The sequence below is a fragment of the Dicentrarchus labrax genome, unplaced genomic scaffold (genome assembly GCF_905237075.1).
Source record: "Dicentrarchus labrax unplaced genomic scaffold, dlabrax2021, whole genome shotgun sequence".
Taxonomy (NCBI): Eukaryota; Metazoa; Chordata; class Actinopteri; family Moronidae; genus Dicentrarchus; species Dicentrarchus labrax.
Genome location: NW_026136721.1, coordinates 30,439,748 through 30,461,621, shown reverse-complemented (window position 1 = coordinate 30,461,621; position 21,874 = coordinate 30,439,748). Strand labels below are relative to the sequence as shown.

The window sequence follows — 21,874 nt, the reverse complement described above, 5'->3', positions numbered from 1 at the left end:
CAAGAGCCACTTACAATCAGCCCAATAAGCATGCACCCATTGTTAGGGACTACCTGAACCAGTTTCCGCTTTAGTGCCTTACAGCATGCAAATAGTTTAAATGTACTTACTCCTGCACACCGTGGGAAATTTAATTAGAATTGAAAAAGGACAGTCGGTGGCAAAACAGTCGTTTTCCCTAATTTTTTATGGATCTAACCTATTATTAACAAAAATTAACAGGAGCAATTTAATAATTTGTAACAAGAAGTAATTGCACCGCCCTTCTACCACTGCTCACACACACATACAGAGGTCCATCTCTAGACTTTATTTACCAAGTGCCTCACAGACTACAGAGGACCAGTTAGAAATTCAGCAGGCGACAGGAGAACTGCTCAAGTGTCTTCTTGTATAATAATGAGCCGGGCCCAATAAGGGACAAGAAAAGGCCCTATGGGGTTGTGGGCATCGTAGGAATAGAACATCAAAGGCACTGAGCTCAAAGAGGGGTGGGGAACCAACAGCACAGGGAGGATGTTAAGGACAGTGTTTGAAAGTGTGTGTATACTGTATGTGTGTGTCTTTGTGTGCATCAGCCCGGGGACTTCAATGTTTTGGTTCCAAAGATGTCTCGGTGGAAAACAACAATTAAGGATAGATAACAAGTAAGTATGAGTGTAAGGCATGTGGAGATGTAAGCTAATTCCTCCATCCGGCGCCGTAATGAGAGCATTCAGTGGTAGAATGAGCTTGAAAACGGCATCAAAACAACAACAGCAGCACCACCATCATGGCAGATAGACTCTCCCTGAGGCAGGTTGAAACAGGCGGATGCAGACACACTGCGAGAACACTCTTCAGCATCTCAAATAGCCCTGTGATAGCTCGCAACAGAGCGCGCACAAACAGTCACGAGGCAGAAGACACGCGCTGGGAACACACACTACACACAAGTAAAGCCTCATCATAGATCTGCTACTCAGGCTGTGAGGGAAGTTGGAGTGGCCATCCAGTCTGACCACTATCACCTGCTGCCATAATGACAGTCTCACCAGGGAGAAGAGGATGGAGGGATGGAAAAAGGAGGCATGCAATGACGCTCTCTTCAAGGGGATGAGTGGATGTGGTGCTTGAGGATGAATTAAGGAAAAAATACGTGCCTTATGGTTTTTGAAAGCAATGGCTGTTGATGGATGGAGGGAGGGAAGTGGTGACGGCGAGGTAAGAGGGGTAAGGTAGATGTAAAAATGGTTGTAGAGAGAGACAATGAGCAAACGGCACACAGAAACTTAAAAGCATGAAGGCAGAGTGAGGAAAAAAAAGGTATTAAGTGAAAAGGATAGAGAGCAGTTCCTGCTGTGCCTGTGTGATTAGGTGACTGAGATCCTCCACATTTCTGCAGTGATTATGATTACTTTGCTCTCCCTGGTGGTTTTTTGTTGTTTGTGTGTTTTTTTTTCCGCTCCACAAGCCTTTTTGGTACATCATGTGCTAAATAAACACAACTTTTCTTTCTGTGTTCTAATTCTCTGTTGTTTGCTTTTACAATTTACAGCTCCACCCTCTGTCCACTCTTCTCCCCAAGGACAGGCATAAACATTACAAGATTTTACAGACTGCTTTAACTAATTCAAGTCCAGCATCAAATGGTGAACAAAATATCCATGTCAGGGCTCTGTAAAGAAAGCGACAATGTGGAATTTTTAATCCTATTTTTTTTCCCCAAGGATACTTCAGATGGCCTTATACTGTTAGGTAAGTAGACCCCCCCCCCTCCATAGATACTGTTGCTATGCTTGTCAAGCTTTTTGTTCTTGCACAGCACATATGCATCAACAGCTTTACCACTTCATATACTTTGCAATTTTCGGAACAATAGGTCCTTGATTTCAGACTGAGGTAGACAACCGGCGACCATCAACTTTGTCGGCTGAAATGACAACTGCAGATTCTATCAGCTGTCGCTAGCTAGCTGATGAAGCTAATGTTAACGTCATCATGCCGTCCCCACTGTCCACTTTTTAATATTTGAAGCTGACTCTAAAACCGTCTTGAATATGCACTTGGCTTCATACATGAGATCGTGCTAAAAGACGGTAAGTGCGAAAACAGGTCCCAGGCGAAAAGTCAGCATCCTGGTGACCATCCATGTTGGTGAGACATGGAAATAAAGAGAGCAAGTTAATCCTAGTGTTATAAGTATGATGTTCTAGACTTAAATCCAGTTGAGCTGCTTATCTTACATACATGGACAAGCGAGACAGAGTTTGGATTTAAGCATTATTGTGTATTTTCAAAAAGAATGAAACTCCTTTGAGGTCACAACAGGCTTTTAGGATAAGGACTGACTGATATGTTTGTTAAATGGAGTTGCTGGAATCTTGACTTCCCCAAATCCAATATAGAGCAGGACAGAGATGCTAATGTTAGTCTGCACTCTGATCCAAGACTTGCTTCCACACAGTGAGGAAATACTACACAGTGGATAATGTAACGGGAGCTGTATATATATTTTAATGTAACCTGTCACCCACAAAGTATGTCAGGCCTCACTTAAGTAAAACTGGGTTATTATTACTGTCGGTAGTATAGCAGGACACAAATACTATACAAAGCTTGACAGGCTTTAGTTACAGTTCCTAAGCTATGATCAGACAATCACCTTTTTTCCCTGATGTGCCGTGCACTTTAATTTATACAGCACTTTGGTCAACTCTGGTTATTTTAAATGTGCTATATAAATAAACTTGAACTGATTTGATATGTGTATGACCGTTCACATGTGTACATGCGTACCTGTCAACGGTCCAGGCGGTCACGTTGTGCGAGATGTCAGCGGTGTGTGTGCTCCAGTCCCCGCTGGGCAGCTCCTTAACCTGCAGAGTGAAGTACCTCAGAGGGGAGGAGCCTGAGCTACCCGTCACCCAGTGGAGGCGGACATGGCGGGATTCAACCCCGTCCTGAGGAACAGACAACTTCCTGGGTGGCTGGGGACGCTCTGCGGAAATAGGGAAGATAAAAAGAAGAAGGTGAGCAGAGACAAACGAGGTAGGGGAGAGGTGAGAGAGGGAAGAAAGAGAGAAGGTAGAAAAAGTGATGTGACAAGGTTAAGAACCTTCATTCATACATCAAATTACTGTATGCCATTTAGTAATGTTTATGTGTGTGTGTGTGTGTGTGTGTGTGTGTGTGTGTGTGTGTGTGTGTGTGTGTGTGTGTGTGTGTATTTCAATTCATGAGAGACTTTGCAAAGAGCTTTAGATATACAGTTGGGTGACAAATTAAAGGACAGAGCACTGCACATTACCACGAGTCAAAGAGATGCTGGATCAAAAAAAAGACAGAAAATGAAAAAAGGTCAAAACATTTACACACTTATGTCCAAGCTCAAGTCTCCAGAAAATGCACTTATATTAACGTAATAGAATCAGAAATACTTTATTGATCCCCGGGGGGTAAAATTGTCTGTTACAGTTGTTCAAGGTGCTCACACAATATATATAGAATGGAAATGTATATAATATATAGGTATATACATATAAGTAAAAACAAAAAAATAAAAATGGAAATATAAATATAATAGGAGTCTATGTAACTTATAGTAATAAAATATATACAATATATGCTAATATATACAAAGTAAATGAATGCCACAGTATGTGACCGACAGAAATGAAATGAGTAATAGTAGTGAGTTTTTAAAGATTGTGGTATTACAGAAGTAATAAATTATTACAAATAGTGATATCGTGTGTGTGTGTGTGTGTGTGTGTGTGTGTGTTTGTGTGTGTTGGGGGACTGACACTGCTTCTCTTTACAACATAAATGTGTCTGAGTTGGATTTTTAGTGGTGGAAATATATTCAGACTTCTTTGAGTTAGTTTCCATTTCAGTCTGACTTTGGATATTAGTATCTGCTCTGCTGTCACAGTTATACAGGGACACTTTCTCTGTTTGGAGTCTTTGTCATACACATGCATAGACGTAAAAAGCCAATTAGAGACCCGGCCACTTATATACATGACCAAGAAATCCCTTTTCTAAAGTAGAAATCCAACTGGGAAAAACCCATAATTTAAAAAAATCTGTCTACTGCAGAGAAATGACTGTGACCTGGATACTACATGAATGCATGTAAACAAGCTGGAACAAACAGACTCTGTCTATAGAAACATCTGCATTCAATATGTTCCTCTACTCATTAATTCACATTTTTCCTAATTTGCTTCATATCTGTAGCTTTGCTGAAATGAATTGTCACCTGGACAAACAGAGACAATCATGGACCATATGCTGCAAATACCTTGTAAGACAGGACATGCACAGCCTACATTTGCATCACATATGAATCATTGTGACTGTTGCAGTGCATACATATGTTTAAATGAAACAAGACATCTAACCACTGCACCATCAAAGAAACAATTTCTCAACAGATTGCCTGTGTGTGTGTGTATCTGTGTGTGTGTGTGTGTGTGTGTGTGTGTGTGTGTGTGTGTATGTGTGTGTGGGTGTTTGTCTTTGCTATTCAATTAGAAGATGAAAGATGGCTCTGGGAGTCAGTATCTTTGTACAACTGTGTTGGCAGTAAGCTGTGTGATTAGTAGACGTGTGCACACACATGCTCGCATAAACAAAAACACGCGGTTGGGGGCATAACTGTTTAATTTCAGGAGCATCACGTTATCGATTAAGTCTAGAAATAAAAGCATTATCGATTCCCTCTGAAGTTTAATTAATCTGCACTTATGTTCTCAAACATGCACAGTCAACAAACACACACACACAAACACACACACACAGGCTTGCCTTCCTTCATTCATCCTTATCACAAGTAATTTAAGTCAAATCAATTTGCCTCCCTTCTTCCCTCTCGCCCTTATTGCTCAGTCCCTTGAAGATTTGACTATTCTCTCCCTCTTTCGCTTTCCTGATACCATCTGCGTCTCCCTGTCTGTTCTCCTCTTGTTCCGTTCCACAGTTAAGATCATGTTCTGATAATAAACTCATAATTGTCAGAACAAGTGCTGCCCTTCCAGCACTTACACAACTGTTTGCTGCTACACAAGGGAGAGGAGAGAGGAGGAGTGTGGTAGAAGTGAAGTATCGGAGAAAGGAGAGATGGCGTTAGTACTAGAGGAGAGGAAAGATATGGTTGTTCGGGGATGAATTCTGCTAAATATGCTACTGTATGTTGTCCATTACCTTATCAGTTATCACCCTCTTGGAGACTAAAATCAGCATAGATAAGTCTCTCTGGAGGGACACACACACACACGCACACTCAAAAAGCCAATTTTCTTTTTCTAGGGATTAAGTTGGTCTCTTCAGCATCATCAGAAAGAAATCTCTATTAGGCTATTCTGTCTATCTCACAGTGAGAATGGGCCATTATGTTACTGAAGTGGAACAGAGAACCACTGAATTCTATTCTAAAGAAATCCTGATAATGATGCTGCTGATATTATGATATCTGATCCAATTAAAATGCTGCTATACAAACTGATTGCTCCAAATAGAATATCTGACATCATGAATCCAGGCTTTCATAAAAATTCCCTTTGCTGTCACATTTTAATATAGGGACTTTTGTAGCATTTCAATGCTTTACTAGACATACATGGTGCCGGCTGACAAGAGAAAATTGGAGAGATCAGGGATGACATATATCAAAGGCTGTAAGCTACATTCAAACCAAAAGTTATTCATGCGTTAGCCTACCGAGACACTGTTGTAAATTTATTTTTAAAGTGATCTTTCATTCTGGTGTGATAGCTCTTCTCAGCTCAAAAGTGTGAGCGGTCAAACTTCAGCACCACCTGCCACTACCCTCCTTACAGACTGTTATACTAATACAACCTATGTCTGCTAAATGTTTCACATGTTTTTATAATGAATTTGAAGCACACACATAAAAACAGACGCTTCAAGAGTACTTAAAATACTAATAAGACCTATTAAAACTGCAGTAGGTTGCTGACATTTTCACTATATCCTGACAGTAGAACTTTAGACAGATAATCTGTGAAAAAATCTGGTTCCTCTGGCTCCTCCTAGGGCTCCTAATGGCAGGAATCCACTGCACCTGGACGAAAACAACCAATCAAAGCTAAGAAAGATAGTAGATTGTTGAGTCTCATTCTCAGGTCATCAAATACTGACGCTTTGGGTTGGAAGCATGAAGACGCTTTGCAACAGATTATCTGTCTCATATACTACTGTCAGGGTATTCAGAATTTGTTATGTTAAAACGTTACCTGCTGCAGGCTGCGATATTAATATAAAATAAAGATTATTGACGTCTACATATACAAATATTAAAAGTTGCTATAGTCGAAATATTTTAAAATGGATCAAACGACTAACTGTAATGTAAAACGTGCCGCTTATACTGACCAACAGAGAATTATCACCTCAGCCTATATTGAGCATTACATCATCTTTCAGTGAACTGTTTTGGTGTTTACGGCCCTGCAGCTTTACCATTTTGGCTAAAAGAGTCAGATATTTTTCTCAGGAGTTGAAGCAGGTGAAGAAAATAGATAAAAGAGTGTAAATATTGCAGTTACATTCAGGTGGACACAAACATCACTCCATAACTGCCGGATGAGTTGACCAACAGGTTTGCCATATCAACATTTTAAGGCGATAACATATCAGTGTTTACAGGTCATATCCGCTGCCCCCCCGGTAGCAATAAAAACATATCTTTAGTAATATCTTTAGCCCAAACTGAAAATAGTCAGGCTTCCCAGGCTATGCGCTGGCTCACAGGACAAACACTGCAGTACACAACTTGGGAATATGTTGTAACTCTCATTTGGATTGATGTACTTTATATGTATGACGGATGTGCAGTATTGACTTTTATAGCTTATAGCTTCAGTTAACATAGTTAAACAATGTGGTCATTTTATGCTATGAATGTGTGACAGTTTAACAACCTGTAGGACCAAATTACATCCTAGTAAACATAAAGGGTGACCTTGGGTCTTCTGGTAAATTAATTCACAGAGTTTCAGTCATTTTAGGAAAAATCCATCTTTTCAATTTGATTCTTGCTGTTTGTTTACTGCTGTTTATTGCCTTCCTAAAACATACCTTGACATCTTGTGTCTGTTCCAGTGTAAACTACACTGTATTACCTTCTCTTGTCACCATTCAGTCACAAAATCTTTCATGAAAAATATGACCTGTGTTCCCACATGTAAACACAGGTCTGGCAGATTAGCCTCTGAAATACTCAGAATAAAGGTCATATTTTACCAATCATAATCTCCTTATCAAAATCTAAAATCTCCCTGTCTAATAATGTGTACATCTGTTAAGATAAGATAAGATAAGATATGAAAAGATAAGATGTTCCTTTATTGATCGCCTGTAGGAGAAATTCTAATTTGGCACAGCAGCAGAGGGGAAAATGTAGTGCAAAGAGCAAAGAATAAAATAAAATATTATAAAAATATAATAGATGTATAAAATATATAATAAAAACAAATACACTACATGCAATATAGTGCTAATATAAGCAAATACTTTTTAATTTTAAACTGTGTTTAACTGTATATGTTTCAAGGTATTTGTGCAAAAAAAGAGTTACATAAGTATTTCATGTAATGAATCATGTAATGAAGGACATGAAAACAGTTGACTGAAGCAGGAAGAGAGACAGCAACAAAAGTCTTGACAAGATGAGATAAAAGCATCACAACCGTTGAATCTGAGGAGGAAAAGAACTCAACTTTTTGTTTGTTTATAAATTGAAGGAAAAAGAACTGCACTGCTCAAAAACTACTTTACCTGTTTAAAAGTCGAGTCACTGTAAAAATCTTCCTTTTTGGCCACTGACTGTGTGTTGGAGGATAAACCTCCGTTACAGGTTTTTGGAGACAAAACTGTCTTAGGAGAGTTACTGTCACTGCTCAACCTCCTACATCTCGCCATAGGCATGGGCTGTCATTCTGAGAGTTTGAGTGTGTTTTAAAATCCCTGTTATTTTCACAGTTTATACCTCACGATGATTTTTTGCCAGCCTAAAAGAGAAAAAGAATTACCATGACTGCAGAATGCTGACAGAACTATTGATCAATAGTAATTACTTTGCTTTAGAAGTTAAGATTCATGAATTTCATATCTTGCTTTCTGCTCTCTCCTTTGGCAAAAAAAAGACTTCCGCTACTATTTCAACACACGGCCAGTCTCATTCTCTTTTTCACCTACTAACTGTGCATTTTTCACCCGCCCACAACAGGGCATGGTGCTATGAGAAAGTAGCCAGTGTTGCAAGACAGTTGAGTTGAGAAAGGCTAATAATCCGTGTTTTCTTACTCAGCAAGTCAATTAAATTAGCTCTGTTTGCTGCAGACTGAATGTCACAATTGTTTTTTTAACTACTGTTGCACAGACCCTGAGGAAGTATTTGCAACTCCTGTCTCTCATTTTGCGCCTGCAGGAGGGCTGGTACCTAGTGATTTCAATATCTATATTTACTGGCAAGCAGCTCTTCATCCACTAGAGTTTCTAAATGCCATTTTGTCTTATGTTGTATGTAAAATGTTCCCCACACAAAGGTCTGTGTGCTGATATTTAGTGCACAGTAACAATAAACTCTGCATGTCCAACCACAAACTACTTGTTGTTTAAGTACTGATAACCCGCCCGAGCTCCACGCCTGAGGCTCCTGTTTGCTTTTCTTTCCCTAACTTTATCTCTGCGAGGACTTCACATCGACTACAACTCATTACACCTCTAAGTAGGTCATAAAATTTTAAAATGCTAAAACTTCACCTGACCTTTCCAGACTCTACACTGGCATTACTGTAGGACATAGCATAATGGGTGACAAAGTCCAGTCTTTGACCATTTTGAAAGTTAATTTGAAAAGAAAGGACAAAATAACCATAAAATAATTGCAATAAACCTTCCTGATGGCAAACATTTTGAAAAGCACAGGGAAAATGAAAAACATTAATCAAGTCGCTCCTGCTTACAATTCTCTCATTTACAGAATTTCGTGTATAATCTGGTTTATTTAACAAATCTAATTTCCTTATGTATTATTATAATTTAATGTGAATTCCAGTTCAAATTATTACATTGCTTTGGTGCCACACGTGATACATGATACTTATATAATGGGAGTGTATAAAAAAGGCAAAAATGAAAAAGCAAATTTTACTCATCATTAGTCAAAGCTTCCACCCTATTATTTTTGTTGAATTATCCAGCAATGTAGAGAAGTCATTTTTATATAGGGACAAAATGAACACATTTGTTATATTGGTTCCATTAGCGTGTGGTTCGATACTGTTTCAGAATGAAATTACACTGTTACCATTTCTACCTCTTTCAATATAAAGAGAGAGAAGAGCTGATGTTTCAAAAAATGTTTTTAATCTTCTGTGCCTCAGACATACTTGAGATGGCAGCTTACTGTAAAGTTTTTCGTTGTCCCCAAACTCCCCCATCAGTGACCCATCAACCTCATACTGTTCATCCCTACAGGCCTTTTCACATCTCAACTCAGCACAGCAGGAAAAGCACACCAAGTGCAACTAATAACATTAATGACTCTATCACATTTAGTCCTTTAGTCATTTATAACTGTTGCTATGAAGAGTCAAAGTGTTATTGGCCTATTGAAGCCCTTGAAAACTTGATTAAACTTGCATTTTACTGTAACACTGGACAACTTTTCACCAACCCCCTTGCGTTTACCAGTGGTATTATTGCTTGCGCGGCTGTTGCAAAGACAACGGATCACTTTTTGTTTTCCTCAGAGCTTACCTCCGTGAAGAAATAATCAACATCCCTTTGGAAATAAGAGAGAAGAAAGAAGCTTGTTCACTGAAGAGGTAAATTGAAATTGTCACCATTTTATATAGTATTTTGAACCAATCAAAAGCTATCGGAGTGATGTGTATTGTATAGAGAGATAAACTCTCAAAAACTCTGCAAATCTGCTTCATCAGGACTGTAGGGGTGTGGTTTGATAAGATTGATTAACAATGTGGCTAACATTTAGCCTGGAATTACTACACCCGACCTACACACCTCAGATGAAACCTGTGGCGTAGCGCTGAGCGACATATGCAAGTTGAGTCGGTGCTTGGTTTTTTTTTTTTTTCAAGGAAAAAATGGCGACTGGTCACAAACTTTCTCTCTCAACTTTATTTTATACTTTTTTTTTTTGGGGGGGGCAGGAAAGTTTAGATAGACAGGAAAGCGTGAGAAAGAGAAACAGAGATGACACGTAGCAAAGGGCCAACGGTACCACGCTGAAGCAAGGACTCAGGGGTGCCCCTCTGAAAGCATTTAAGAAATAGGCAATGTAGTATCAGAATCTTGATTAATGTGTAATTAGCACTGCCTAGTTTGACAGTTTGAGTTTCGCGAAGATGGACCTATGTGTGACGCTCCTCTGTCAATCATAGTATAAAACCCACTGCATATTAAGTAAACGGTTATGATTGACCAAGCTGTTCCAATGGAAGGGTGGCCAGATGTATCTGCGAGAACAAATGAATGAAACAAATGAACCATCAACAGCTCGACAGATTCATCTGGTTCCCAGGCAAGCCAACGTAAGCAAACAACCCCACATCATCGGATTTTGATTCAAATGTTGCTGCACCGTGATTAGATCATGGAAACCGCCCACTTTAAACCGGTAAAAAAAGCACAGATAAAAACACAAATACCAAAACTTCCACGTAAAATAACCAAAACACCTTGTGTTTTTGCGGCAGCTTGAGAGAGCATAAGGGGATCCTATTAAGGTTTAACAGGAGTGCTTAACATCTGCATGGCTGGAGGAACAACTATGAAAGCAAACCAGACACCATGTAAAACTTAAGTATACGTGTGTGTGTCCTTTACCTCTACGTTCTGTGGTAACAACCAGGGCCTCCTGTTCTTCGCCCCAGCCCACGGCGGTGCGAGCGGTGAGTCGGAACACATAGGCCTGCTCAGGGGAAAGTCCTGTGACGGTGAACTGTCGAGCATTGGAGCCCACTTCCACTGTGGTCCAGCGCTGCGGGTCCCTGCTGTCCAAGCGGTAGGAAATCTGGTAGCCTAGTGAGGGACAGAAGGAAAGACAGACGGAGGAGGAAGACAGTTGAGAACTGTGTGAAATTCTTGCATGTGAATGAATGTGTTTCTGGGTGTTTTTGTGGCCTACTTTAGATCACAGAGCCCACAGGAATCAAAGACGGCACAATTTGAGATTGGAAAAAGCCTGAAAATGTAACTGCACAATGCCACGCACCACACATTCTCATTTCCACAGTACCACATACAAACAAACACCCTTTTCTGCAGCTTCTGTCCTTATCTGTTCTGAGGAGATTTGATGCATGCAGCTGCTTTTTATGGAGCCTTTAGACTGCATTGTCCAACAACATACACAAAGCTTGAGAGAAAGTCATAATTCTGTCATTGAACATCAGGGCACACACACACACACACACACATCACAGCTCATATACTGATGTTCCCCTACACACATTATATAAACATAAAACCTTTCTTCTGTCCCCTTGGCTGTGACCCGTGGTTTACTCAGCTTTTGTCTGTTTCTCTGTCTCATGTGCAGTAGGCCATGTAATAACACTAACACCCTTCAACACATACACACATACACTCAAACCACTGATCCCCGACCATGCTTTCCACACACCACTGGCCACTCACAAAGGCTTTCAATATGAAGATTGTATTGTACACCAAATACACACAACCACACAAGTGTGCAGAGGTGATTGGTTCACAGTAAGACGGTCAAGATGGTAATCTGCTCAGAGGCACCTAATCTGGTTGTGCGGGTGATAATCTCATCAGATAGCCTGATTGTATATTAATGTGAACGCAGTGGGTGGAAGATTATTGGATAACAGCGTGATAACAAATCCTCTTGCATCTAAACAATTGGGTCAGAGCACAGCATTATCTTCTATACTGAATCTCATTAGGACATCACTGCTATCAGAGACATGAGACTAAATCTCCATTACAAAGTGACTGTGTCATGTTAGCCCATCTCCGTTTCCCACCGAAAAGATGTAGCATACACAGTATATTTCATACTGCTTCCTAGCTTTTGCTTTTAGCTGCTCACTGGCCTCATCTGTGTTAAAAAATACAAAATCAATTCTACTACAAGATAGGGTTAAGATATATTCTCTACTCACATCTAATTTCTATGCTGTATTCAGATTGTATACAGTGTTAAATCACATGTCTCCATGCTTAGTGTCACCATAGTTTTCACCATACTTAAGATCTATGGACAGTTTTCCACTAAGCCTCACATACAACTCCTCCCTTTAGGCTTGTTAGCCTTTGTCCTCCATGACTAAATGCTGAAGAAAGAGACAACCTATGTAAATCAAAATCAGGATTTTTCACCTTTACAACCTTAATTGATTTGGTTAATGTTTCATGATTCACTTTAAGTGTTTAATGGATTGTTTTGTATTGCATTTATATTAGATTCTGTGTTTAGTAAACCCTGAAGATGTAGTAAGTGCCAAGATTATGAATGCATTAATAGAAGTGAGGGAGAATAATGATGACTAATTTACCCCTGTGTTTACTGCTACTGTTCTAATTTGTGATATTTTCTTAATGTTTTCCTTCCTGTATATAGAAAATAATCATCCATCCATCTCTGATTAAATCCCCACACTAATAAATTGTTGAAAAGGCTTTCAGATTTCTGTGATTAAATGTCCCCACTCACCAGATGTTCTATGAAGCAACGCCACCACCATCATTGTAGCTTTTTACATACATTATTTACAACTAATATAGTAATTTTTATAGTATACTATTTTTGCAGATAGTATGTGAACAGGTAGTGAGGCTGCAACTTTAAAATATCACTGTCAATTAAACTTCACAAAGAGACAAAAGGTTGTGCATTACATTGTGGGACAAAAAAACAAGTGTTTTTCAGCATGCATACTGACTTTTACTTAATTTTGAGACTTTGACACTACATACACATACAGTATGTAGTATGGTAGTGTGTGTGTGTGTGTGTGTGGCTGAATTATATTCAAAGAGAGGTCACGTGAAAACACAAATGCCTCACTTTGCCTTGTGCCAAATTAGATTGTGCACCTTCTGTGGTCTTGTTTCTCCTCTGTTCACCTTCTGTGTCAGTCCCCGATGGGTTGAGAACCCAAGGAGAAATGAGGCAGTCACTAAAGAAACCAGTACACTATAGTTTTTTGTATCTGCATACACTCACACCAACACACACACACACACACACACACACACAGCAAGGACACAGCAGGACTGCCTGTTTGTGTGTGCCTGTGTGATCCGGAGAGAGAGAGAGAGAGAGAGAGAGAGAGAGAGAGAGAGAGAGAGAGAGAGAGAGAGAGAGAGGGAGGGAGAGAGAGAGAGAGCGGTTTGCCCTCCCACTCATCCTTCTGTCACATATTGGTGTCGCACTAAATGTCCTCCCCTTTACAATACAGTCACACATCACTCACACTGTCCTGCTCGACTTCCTCCCCCACTGAGAGGACAAACACTGGTCTTTTCTCCCCTTTGTGCAACGTACACACACACACACACCTGTCCCTCCTCTCACCTCCATACATCTCCTCTCTGCTGTCTCTCCCCTCCTGTTCTCTCTGTTTCCAGCTCAGCAGCTCTCACATTCCTCTTATATATTTATATATGAGGCTATGCATTAGTAAAGGTGCCTTGCGCCGCCCCGTCCCCCCAACACACACACACACACACACACACACACACACACACATACACACACACACAAACACAAACACAAACACAAACACCAACAAACCTCGGCACTGAAGCGGAGAGTAGAGAGAAGAGCTGACCCTTGTTTGAAAGCTAAAAACAGAATCAGCTCTTTTCCATTTTACAGCTTTTACTTCCTTCCTTCCCTTGAAAGATCACAGCGGTAAGTGTGTGTTTTTCTGTGAGTGTGTGTGTGTCTGTGTGTGTGCACGTGTTTAAAACTGCTAACTCATTCCCTCTCTAAGCCAAGCTCCGTCCTTCAACAATTGAAAATAAATCTATTGTCATTAAAAGCGTAAATTCCCATTTCAGTGTTACTCACAAATATCTACTTTCTTGTATGTGTGCGTGTTTGTTTTTGTACCTAATATGATGCCGTTGGGGTTTGTGGGTGGCTGCCAAACCACCCTAACTGATGACAATCGAACTTCTGGAAACACCATCCTGACAGGAGGGCCTGGGACTGGAGAGAAAAATAGAAAAGGGAGTTGGCAGTAGAATGAAACTAATAATATCTACAAAGAGCAGCAGAAAGAATCACAAATGGACTCCTTCAATACTGTAATGAGAAAGACAATTTCAGTATGTTAGTATGACAGGACCAAAGCTCACAGATGTAAATGCACACACACGCACGCACGCACGCACGCACGCACGCACGCACGCACGCACGCACGCACACACACACACACACACACACACACACACACACACACACACACACACAGTGTCTTATACATTTTTAAGAGGCACTTCTAAAAGACACAAAATGGAAAATGTAATTTTCTTTGTTAAATATCTTTCTTCCTGATAAAAGTACATGTTCCACACGACCAAATACATATCAAAGTGAGTGTGTATGTGTGTGTGTGTGTTTGTGTGTGTGTACAGTATGTGAATGTGTGTGACTGACAACAGACTGGATGGAGGTTCATTATACATTGCCGGGAATTGACTTCCCCGTTCTTGTTTCATCCTGAAATGAGAAAAACTTTTCAAACGTGACACTGTTTGATAGAGAATGAGTGTGAGTGTCCACGTGTGAGTGTTTCTGTGTGTGTGTGTGTGTGTGTGTGTGTGTGTGTGTGTGTGTGTGTGTGTGTGCGTGCTTGTGTTTCATCAGCAGGTTGCTGGCATCCTGAAAAGCCTGCCATGGTTGCATCTGAAGACATCTGCACACATGTAACATACTAACACACACACACTACACACTACACACTACACAATGTGTTCTCCATGTCTGGGCTGTGAAGAGGTCTGAGGGGTGAGCTGGATGCAGTGGGTGATCACTGAAGTGGGGGGAAGCTGGTTGTGCTGACAGCAGAGGTGTAAAGAGGTGAAAAACAGCTACTGAGGTGAGAAGAAGGCAAAAGTGTTGAACAAACTGCAGGACAGAAAAGTCAGTGATCAGGCTGAGACAGAGAGAGAGATCCTACCATCTTCTTTGGTTCTGAGCAGTAAGGGGTTGCTGGGGGGTCCATCACCCATCTGTGTGTACGCCAGCACCTGCAGCACGTACACCGTGTATTTTTGGAGAACCCCAAGCAGCAGCGACATACTCCCCTCTCCTTCTGCCACCTGGACACTGGGGGGACCTTCTGAGTCCTTTTCGCTGTACAACACCTGGGGACAGAGACACGCAGGATCAGAATCAGCATCAGGTTTATTGATGTAATAGAAATGTATATGGTTTATAGAGTTATGTCGTGGCCGGACTGAGCTTCTATGGGATCATTCATGTTGTATTTTATAACTGTCAAAATCAAAATAAATAAATTACTTAACCAATTTTTTTAAATTATTGCGCATTTGTTTTTTGTTAAGGTCAAAACTGTTTCATGATTATGAAATGCTGTTTTATGTTACGCTGTCTTTTGGCCAAGCACACAGGATGAAAGTGTTCAAACTGTTCTTCCCAACAACTGTTAAATGCCAACAAGAGAGAAGCTGTATGATACTTCAAATCTTTCTCAGCAGAAAGAGGCAGACACCTCTCCTAGAGAGGGAAGATAAGACAAAACTATGAATGAACAAGGGGCAACTGTGTATCAATTAAAGGTCAAGTTAGTCTCTGAGGGTGACGCAATGTGGATGAACTTCACCACAGTATCACTCCTCTTTGAGGTCCATTTGCAAATGCGAATTCTGATTATTGCAATAAAACCTTTTTGTGAATTAATTTAGACAAAAGACAAATAATTCCCCAGAGAATTGCCAAGTATGCTTTCACTTTGCTCTGGTATTTTTCCACATAATGGTCCCAATAGAGATTGAAGGAATAGTCACACATGTATGTAAAATCAGTTGCAGTTAAGACTGTCAGCTCTGTACATGTTTTTTTTCTTCATTTATGGTAGCTTCAGTGGCTTTAAAGAATAAGGTTGGTGATGTTCTATATTTTTGTGATTGTCAAGCAAATAACATAAAAGACCAAAACCAACTCTCTCAATTTAAAAAATAATAATTTTTGTAATGCAGATGCAAAGAACTGAACAGACAGGTCACCGGGGGCAATACAACACAGCTCACATATTATTAGTACAGCAGTTCGCTTTGTGTTAAGGGTTACTTCCCAATAGTCCCATAGTAACAGGAAGAAACAGAGGCATACAAGGACAACACCAACAGGGCATCAAGTACGGATCACCTTCAGTCCAAATCTATCTCAGTCCATCTAGTCTTCTGAGGGGATTACATTGACTGCTGTCTTATAACATTTATCTAGCAAATAGTCATACAAACCCAGTGTAAACCCGCTGAACAAATAAATCACAGAAAAAGGATTTGGAAAGAAATCTAAATCGAAAAAATTATTTCACAATACAAACTGTCAATACGTTAAGACTTTTGCAACCTGTCTGTAGCACTCAGTCTTAAGCATGTTCCTTCCAGATGTAAATCTTTAAAACGGTTACATTATATATAATATTTTAATATTAACAATGGATCGAATGGAACAATTTAGCTGTCCGACCCACATCTTTACTGTCGGTAAAGCTATTTTTAGTGAAAAGACTCTCTCCAAAGAAGCAGAGGTATTTCCTATTACAGCTGGGGAGTGTAGGTTTTAGTAAATGTTACTCTAACATAAGGTATAATGTTAACAGAAGCAAAACCTGTTAGCTTTGGAATTTTTATGGGATTTGTTGACAATGAGCTGAACTGAACTGAAACAGCTCCTAAAACTGTTTTTGAAAATGAAATTACTCTAGTGTCAACATCTAAAACACACTGCACTTTCACTGGCAACAGAAATATGTGTCAAGAACTGCTTTTTCTTGGTCTTTCTCTCTCTATTTTTCCATTATTATGAACCCCCTGCTACACTTAAAACCATTTTGAAGGAAAAATGTCAGCTCTTAAGTGTCTAAAAAAAGAAATAGATTGGAGGAGTGCGTGGCAGGAGGCAGGAGAACTATTCAGCATCTACTTGGGAATGGAAGGTGTTGAAGAGCCGCTGCTGGCACACTCTTCCCATCTATTAACACGGTAGGCATACTGTTCAGTGTGATTCTCAAGAGGGCACAAAAAAACACACAGATGGGGAGTGCGATGCGCTTTGGGCATGGTGGATGATATGACCTGAATTTTACACAACATTTTTAAAATACTGGATGGTGCTGGTTTATATCACACAGTAACAGCTACTTTTCTTCTGTAGATTTATGTATTTATAACACAACCAAGTCCATGCAACTGAGGACAATTTCCCTCCCTTTTAAAGCTTTGTTCTGCTATGGTTTGTTTGTCTAGTGATTAGGAGCTATACTCAATGCCACTTTTATATTATCAAAAATATTTTGATTGTGCTTTCTCTTTGTTAAATTTTTCTTTTTATGGATGTTGAGGGGTGCCACATAATACATCACTGAACAAGAAAAGCAATATTGCAAAAATACAGACAACTGGTACGTGTCGTCTCTTTATTTCAAAATCAAACAAGGAATTGGAGTACATTATAATAAACCCCTGGAGGGTGTGCGTGGGAGTCCAGGAAAAAGCAGGTGGAACCACGTTGAGTGTAAAAGGAAGGATGTGACTGCCAGTAAGTGGTGCACTCAGGCAAAAATGAGTGCACCTTGCACTTCACCATCAATAGTATTTATACAGTTTTCTTGCACATCACAGTATGCCGACTACTTCATCATCCCGCAGTTGCAGCAAGACAGACCTCTCCCGCTTAGTTTGAAAATATAAGAAAAGGATGAGGTCTAATTTGGCAGACGTGGATAGACTGTAGGCTATGTTGCTTAAGTGGGTCGCAAGTCTGGACTTAAATACTAATGCAGAATCTCCAAAGCATAATCACATAATGCATGTATACTCAACAAATCACCTTCACTTGCCTCAGCTGCAGTTTATGCTTTCAATTTCAGACAAACAAAGCACTTCTCAAAACCAACAGGCTTTATGGATTATAGTCCCTTTTATTTAAATAAATGAATAATCCAGCCATTGTTTCTACTACAACATCATACAAACTGTTGTTTTAAGAAAGGGTATTAAACATTAAAGCCTCTTTCATATGCATGCGCACAATTACACACACCCCAAACATGCTTGCTGTAGCTGGGTGCTTTTAAAAGCAGTGACAGGAAGAACAAACTAGAGCAGTTACAAGCTATTACGTCATATTTTTATTCTGATATCAGATTTTTGAGTGCATATCTGTGTGCATCGGTGTGTGTGAGGGCGTGTGAAGGTGTTGGAGGAAGTGATAATGGGCTAAGGGGGTCAAGAGAGAATGCCAAATGGGTTTGTGTCTGTGTGTATTTGAGTGTTTTATACACCTTATATCCAAGTATAACTCCATTCTTCTGTGCCAGAGGGAGAGCAGACCATGTGAGCAGGATCCTTGTAGAACTCACAGCGTCGGCAGTCACATTCACCGGATATCCAGATGGAACTAGAGAGACCGTACACACACACACACACACACACACACACATACACACGCCTTCATTACCAACAGTGGACTGTGATTCTATACTGACAAAGTATGAACCACTATTTCTAGTCTTTTTGGAAAGAGAAAACATCAAATAGAAACATTTTATTTAATGTTTGCACAAGATTCATTCAAAAAGTTTTTTAAACCCTGGTTTATATTTACTTATCAAAGAGGGGACATCCATAGCCTGCAACAGAACAGTCAGTGATGAACACAGACTGAAAAGGGATATTGACATACATACAATACATTTCAGCAAGTTCAATAATGGTGTGCGGTTTTGAGATTGCACATGTTGTTTTGTGCCCCCTGGTTGCATCCACATCCTTATTTGTTTGTAAAGGGGAAACTTGTATATGGCTCTAAATAAACCAAATGTTACAGCTAGATAAAAACATTTCTTCTTCAATCACTGGGATTAATCTTAAATTAATGTTTAGGCAATAAAATAATCATTCTGCTCATCTGTGACTGAACACATCGTTATACTGTACATGCCAGTTTAGTCTGTGGTTTATTGGAAAATCACATTCATGATGCCACTCATCATATTATTTTAGAAAGGGATAGCTGCAAACTGTCCAAAGGGTTCTTCTTGAGTGCCTATGATGTTTTTACAATAAGAAGGGCTGGGGTTGGTGATCGTGTTAAATACTCCACTACACATAAAATCAGTTAACACATACTAAACGAGGCAGAATGTGGACCTGTAGCTGGCAATAAAACAGCCTATTAAAAAAATATGTGGGGTCTTTCTCTGGAAATTTTTGGTTCCAAAATATGACGCTAATTTCTGTTAGGGTCATATTTTTGTCTTCTTTGTCACGCAGGATTTAAATTGCATACTGAGTTGATACAGTAGCTTGTATGGGTATGTATGTGTGTGCATTTGTATGTCTGAGGGCCTGCTCTCCATGGCGTGAGCCTTGCCAAGACCCCAGTCCCTCTTGCTGCAACTGGTCTTCTCAAAGATGCCCCTCCAGCACTTCATGGCCCCAGGGCAGAGCGCCCCGGGCTTCAGAGACAACTGCAACACTGTCTAAAGGTGGGATGAGAGGCTAGTACACCACACACACACATACTACTGTCGCCCCTTAAAAAGTTATTCCTCACTGTCATCATGCCTCTTTGCTACGCGTCGATCCCGTCAATCTGAGCGCCACTGCATTGAACACAAAGAGCCTGAAGCTCCTTTTGAACGCCAAGGTCCACTGTTGGATAGGTATGCAAGTGAACACACACACACACAGCTCAGTACTACTTCACTCTCTGAACCAATCTTCGATTTTATCTCAATCATCTCCCCCTTCCCCTCCCTCTGACCGTCAATCTTCCCCTCACTGAAATAGAGGGAGAGTGTAGAGGGCAGAGAGAGGTGGCAGGATGAGAGAAGACTCAGGGAGGTAATCGGAGCACTTTGTTCTTCATCCATCTGTCTTCTTATACCCTGCTAATACAATATTGGCCTGAGAGCTATACTGGACACTTGAAAACAGGAAACAGGAGTGAATAAGGTTTTTGTTCGTACCAGACTCTGCTGTCTGTACGGCGACAGTGCTGCTCCAGGGTCCAGGTCCTATGGAGTTGTAGGCCTGTATCTGCACCTGGTACCGGGTCCAGGGACTCAGGCCCTCTATTGTGGCCTTACTGGTCTCCCCTGCTCCATCCACATCCTCAGTCCTGTCCTCCCCCTGGCCATCCGTCCTCCACACACGCAGTCGGTATCCCACAGTCCCTGGACTGCTGTTGTACTCGGACTCTGGAAGAGGCTGGAGGGTAACAGAATGAGAGCAGAGAGAAAAAAAAACAGATCAGAGAGGTGCTTTTACTTTTGTTCTACATGCACATGTGACTATAGAAATAATGACACACTGTGTCTTCAGCTTTGCATGGATTTCTTTGGTGAGTTTAATTTATTTATAGTCATTATTTCCATTCTTTTTAGACAAAACAGAGTATATTAACTGCTTTAAATTCTATACTGTATACAGTACAGTTATAGAGGCACTCCAAATTATCCTTGTTTGTTAAGGTATAACCTTGCTAGCATACGACTAAAAGTGAATTTTCAGGATAATTTCAAAGGCAGATATATATATATATTTTTTTTTAAATCTTGTGCGCTTTCTTGTATAATAGCTTAATAAACGAGGGCCAATGTGCCAAAACTGGATTGTGCAAGTATCTTATAATGTGTCAGCACTTGGCCACCCTGTGCCCCCACTGTACTGAAATTAATTAATTTTGACTCTGATTGATGGAGGAAGAACTATCCATACAGAGAAAGAGCTGAAAGGATGATTGAATGAGAAACCAATTTTGGTAAAATTGTGATTAATAAAATGATAATTTGGTTAATACAGAGAACGTTGTTGCTCATAAAACCATGTGACACAGTTCTTCATAACCAACACGGAGTGAAGAGAAATTAAATATAAACTAAATACTAAAATAAACAAACATAAACTTCAGCATGTGCATTTGGGAAAAAATAATAATCCAATTCACACACATACAGCACATTTATATCGTATCATATAACATCCACGCATACGAATATGCACAAATATTGGACAGTGCTCAGACAGATTCTCTCACACCCCCCCTCAAGTAATTTATAACTAAATAAAAAAAAATGTTAGTTAAAGTGCAGCGAAAAACTTAATTAATTTATAGTGAATTTAACACTTATAAATTCATCTGGCCATGTGTAGTTTGATCAGATTTGGTTGAATGCGGCCAGGCAATGGAAGCAAACAACCCACCACTGTCATCATGTGTAGATTCAAGTGTTGTTAAACTTCGATTGGTTTTACAGCAGAGCCCCACCCATTTCAAGCCAGTGAAAAAAGCATAGACAAAATAAAATCACAGAAATCTTTCATGTGACATACACAAAAGTGTTCGAACTTTAGCAGAAAGTCGTGAGATCATGTAAGACCACATCGTTCAAAGTAACAAGCTGATTGACGATGTTCTTAAAGCCATTTAATCCCTGAAATAAATACAATATATAATATAATATTTAAAGAGTATAATATTCTATGAGCAGAATTTTTTACTTTGGTGCCCTCCAGTGGTAATATAAAAAAAAGACCCAGAAAGAAGTTAGTTCCCGACAACACAAGTGGAATATCAAGTTTAGGTCTCCAGAATATGACA

General features: G+C 39.9%; 1 protein-coding gene across 1 annotated transcript in view; it reads right to left on the bottom strand.

Annotated features, from left to right (window-relative positions):
• The window catches only part of LOC127355621 (protein sidekick-1), a 221,829-nt gene that overhangs the window by 18,074 nt on the left and 181,881 nt on the right, over positions 1-21,874 (bottom strand). The window contains exons 26-31 of the mRNA XM_051386674.1: positions 20,241-20,481; positions 18,552-18,667; positions 15,198-15,384; positions 14,126-14,224; positions 10,861-11,055; positions 2,779-2,980 (exon numbers count right to left, since the gene is read on the bottom strand). Coding sequence (XP_051242634.1) covers positions 2,779-2,980; positions 10,861-11,055; positions 14,126-14,224; positions 15,198-15,384; positions 18,552-18,667; positions 20,241-20,481 — 1,040 coding nt within the window. The remainder of the gene's footprint in view (positions 1-2,778; positions 2,981-10,860; positions 11,056-14,125; positions 14,225-15,197; positions 15,385-18,551; positions 18,668-20,240; positions 20,482-21,874) is intronic.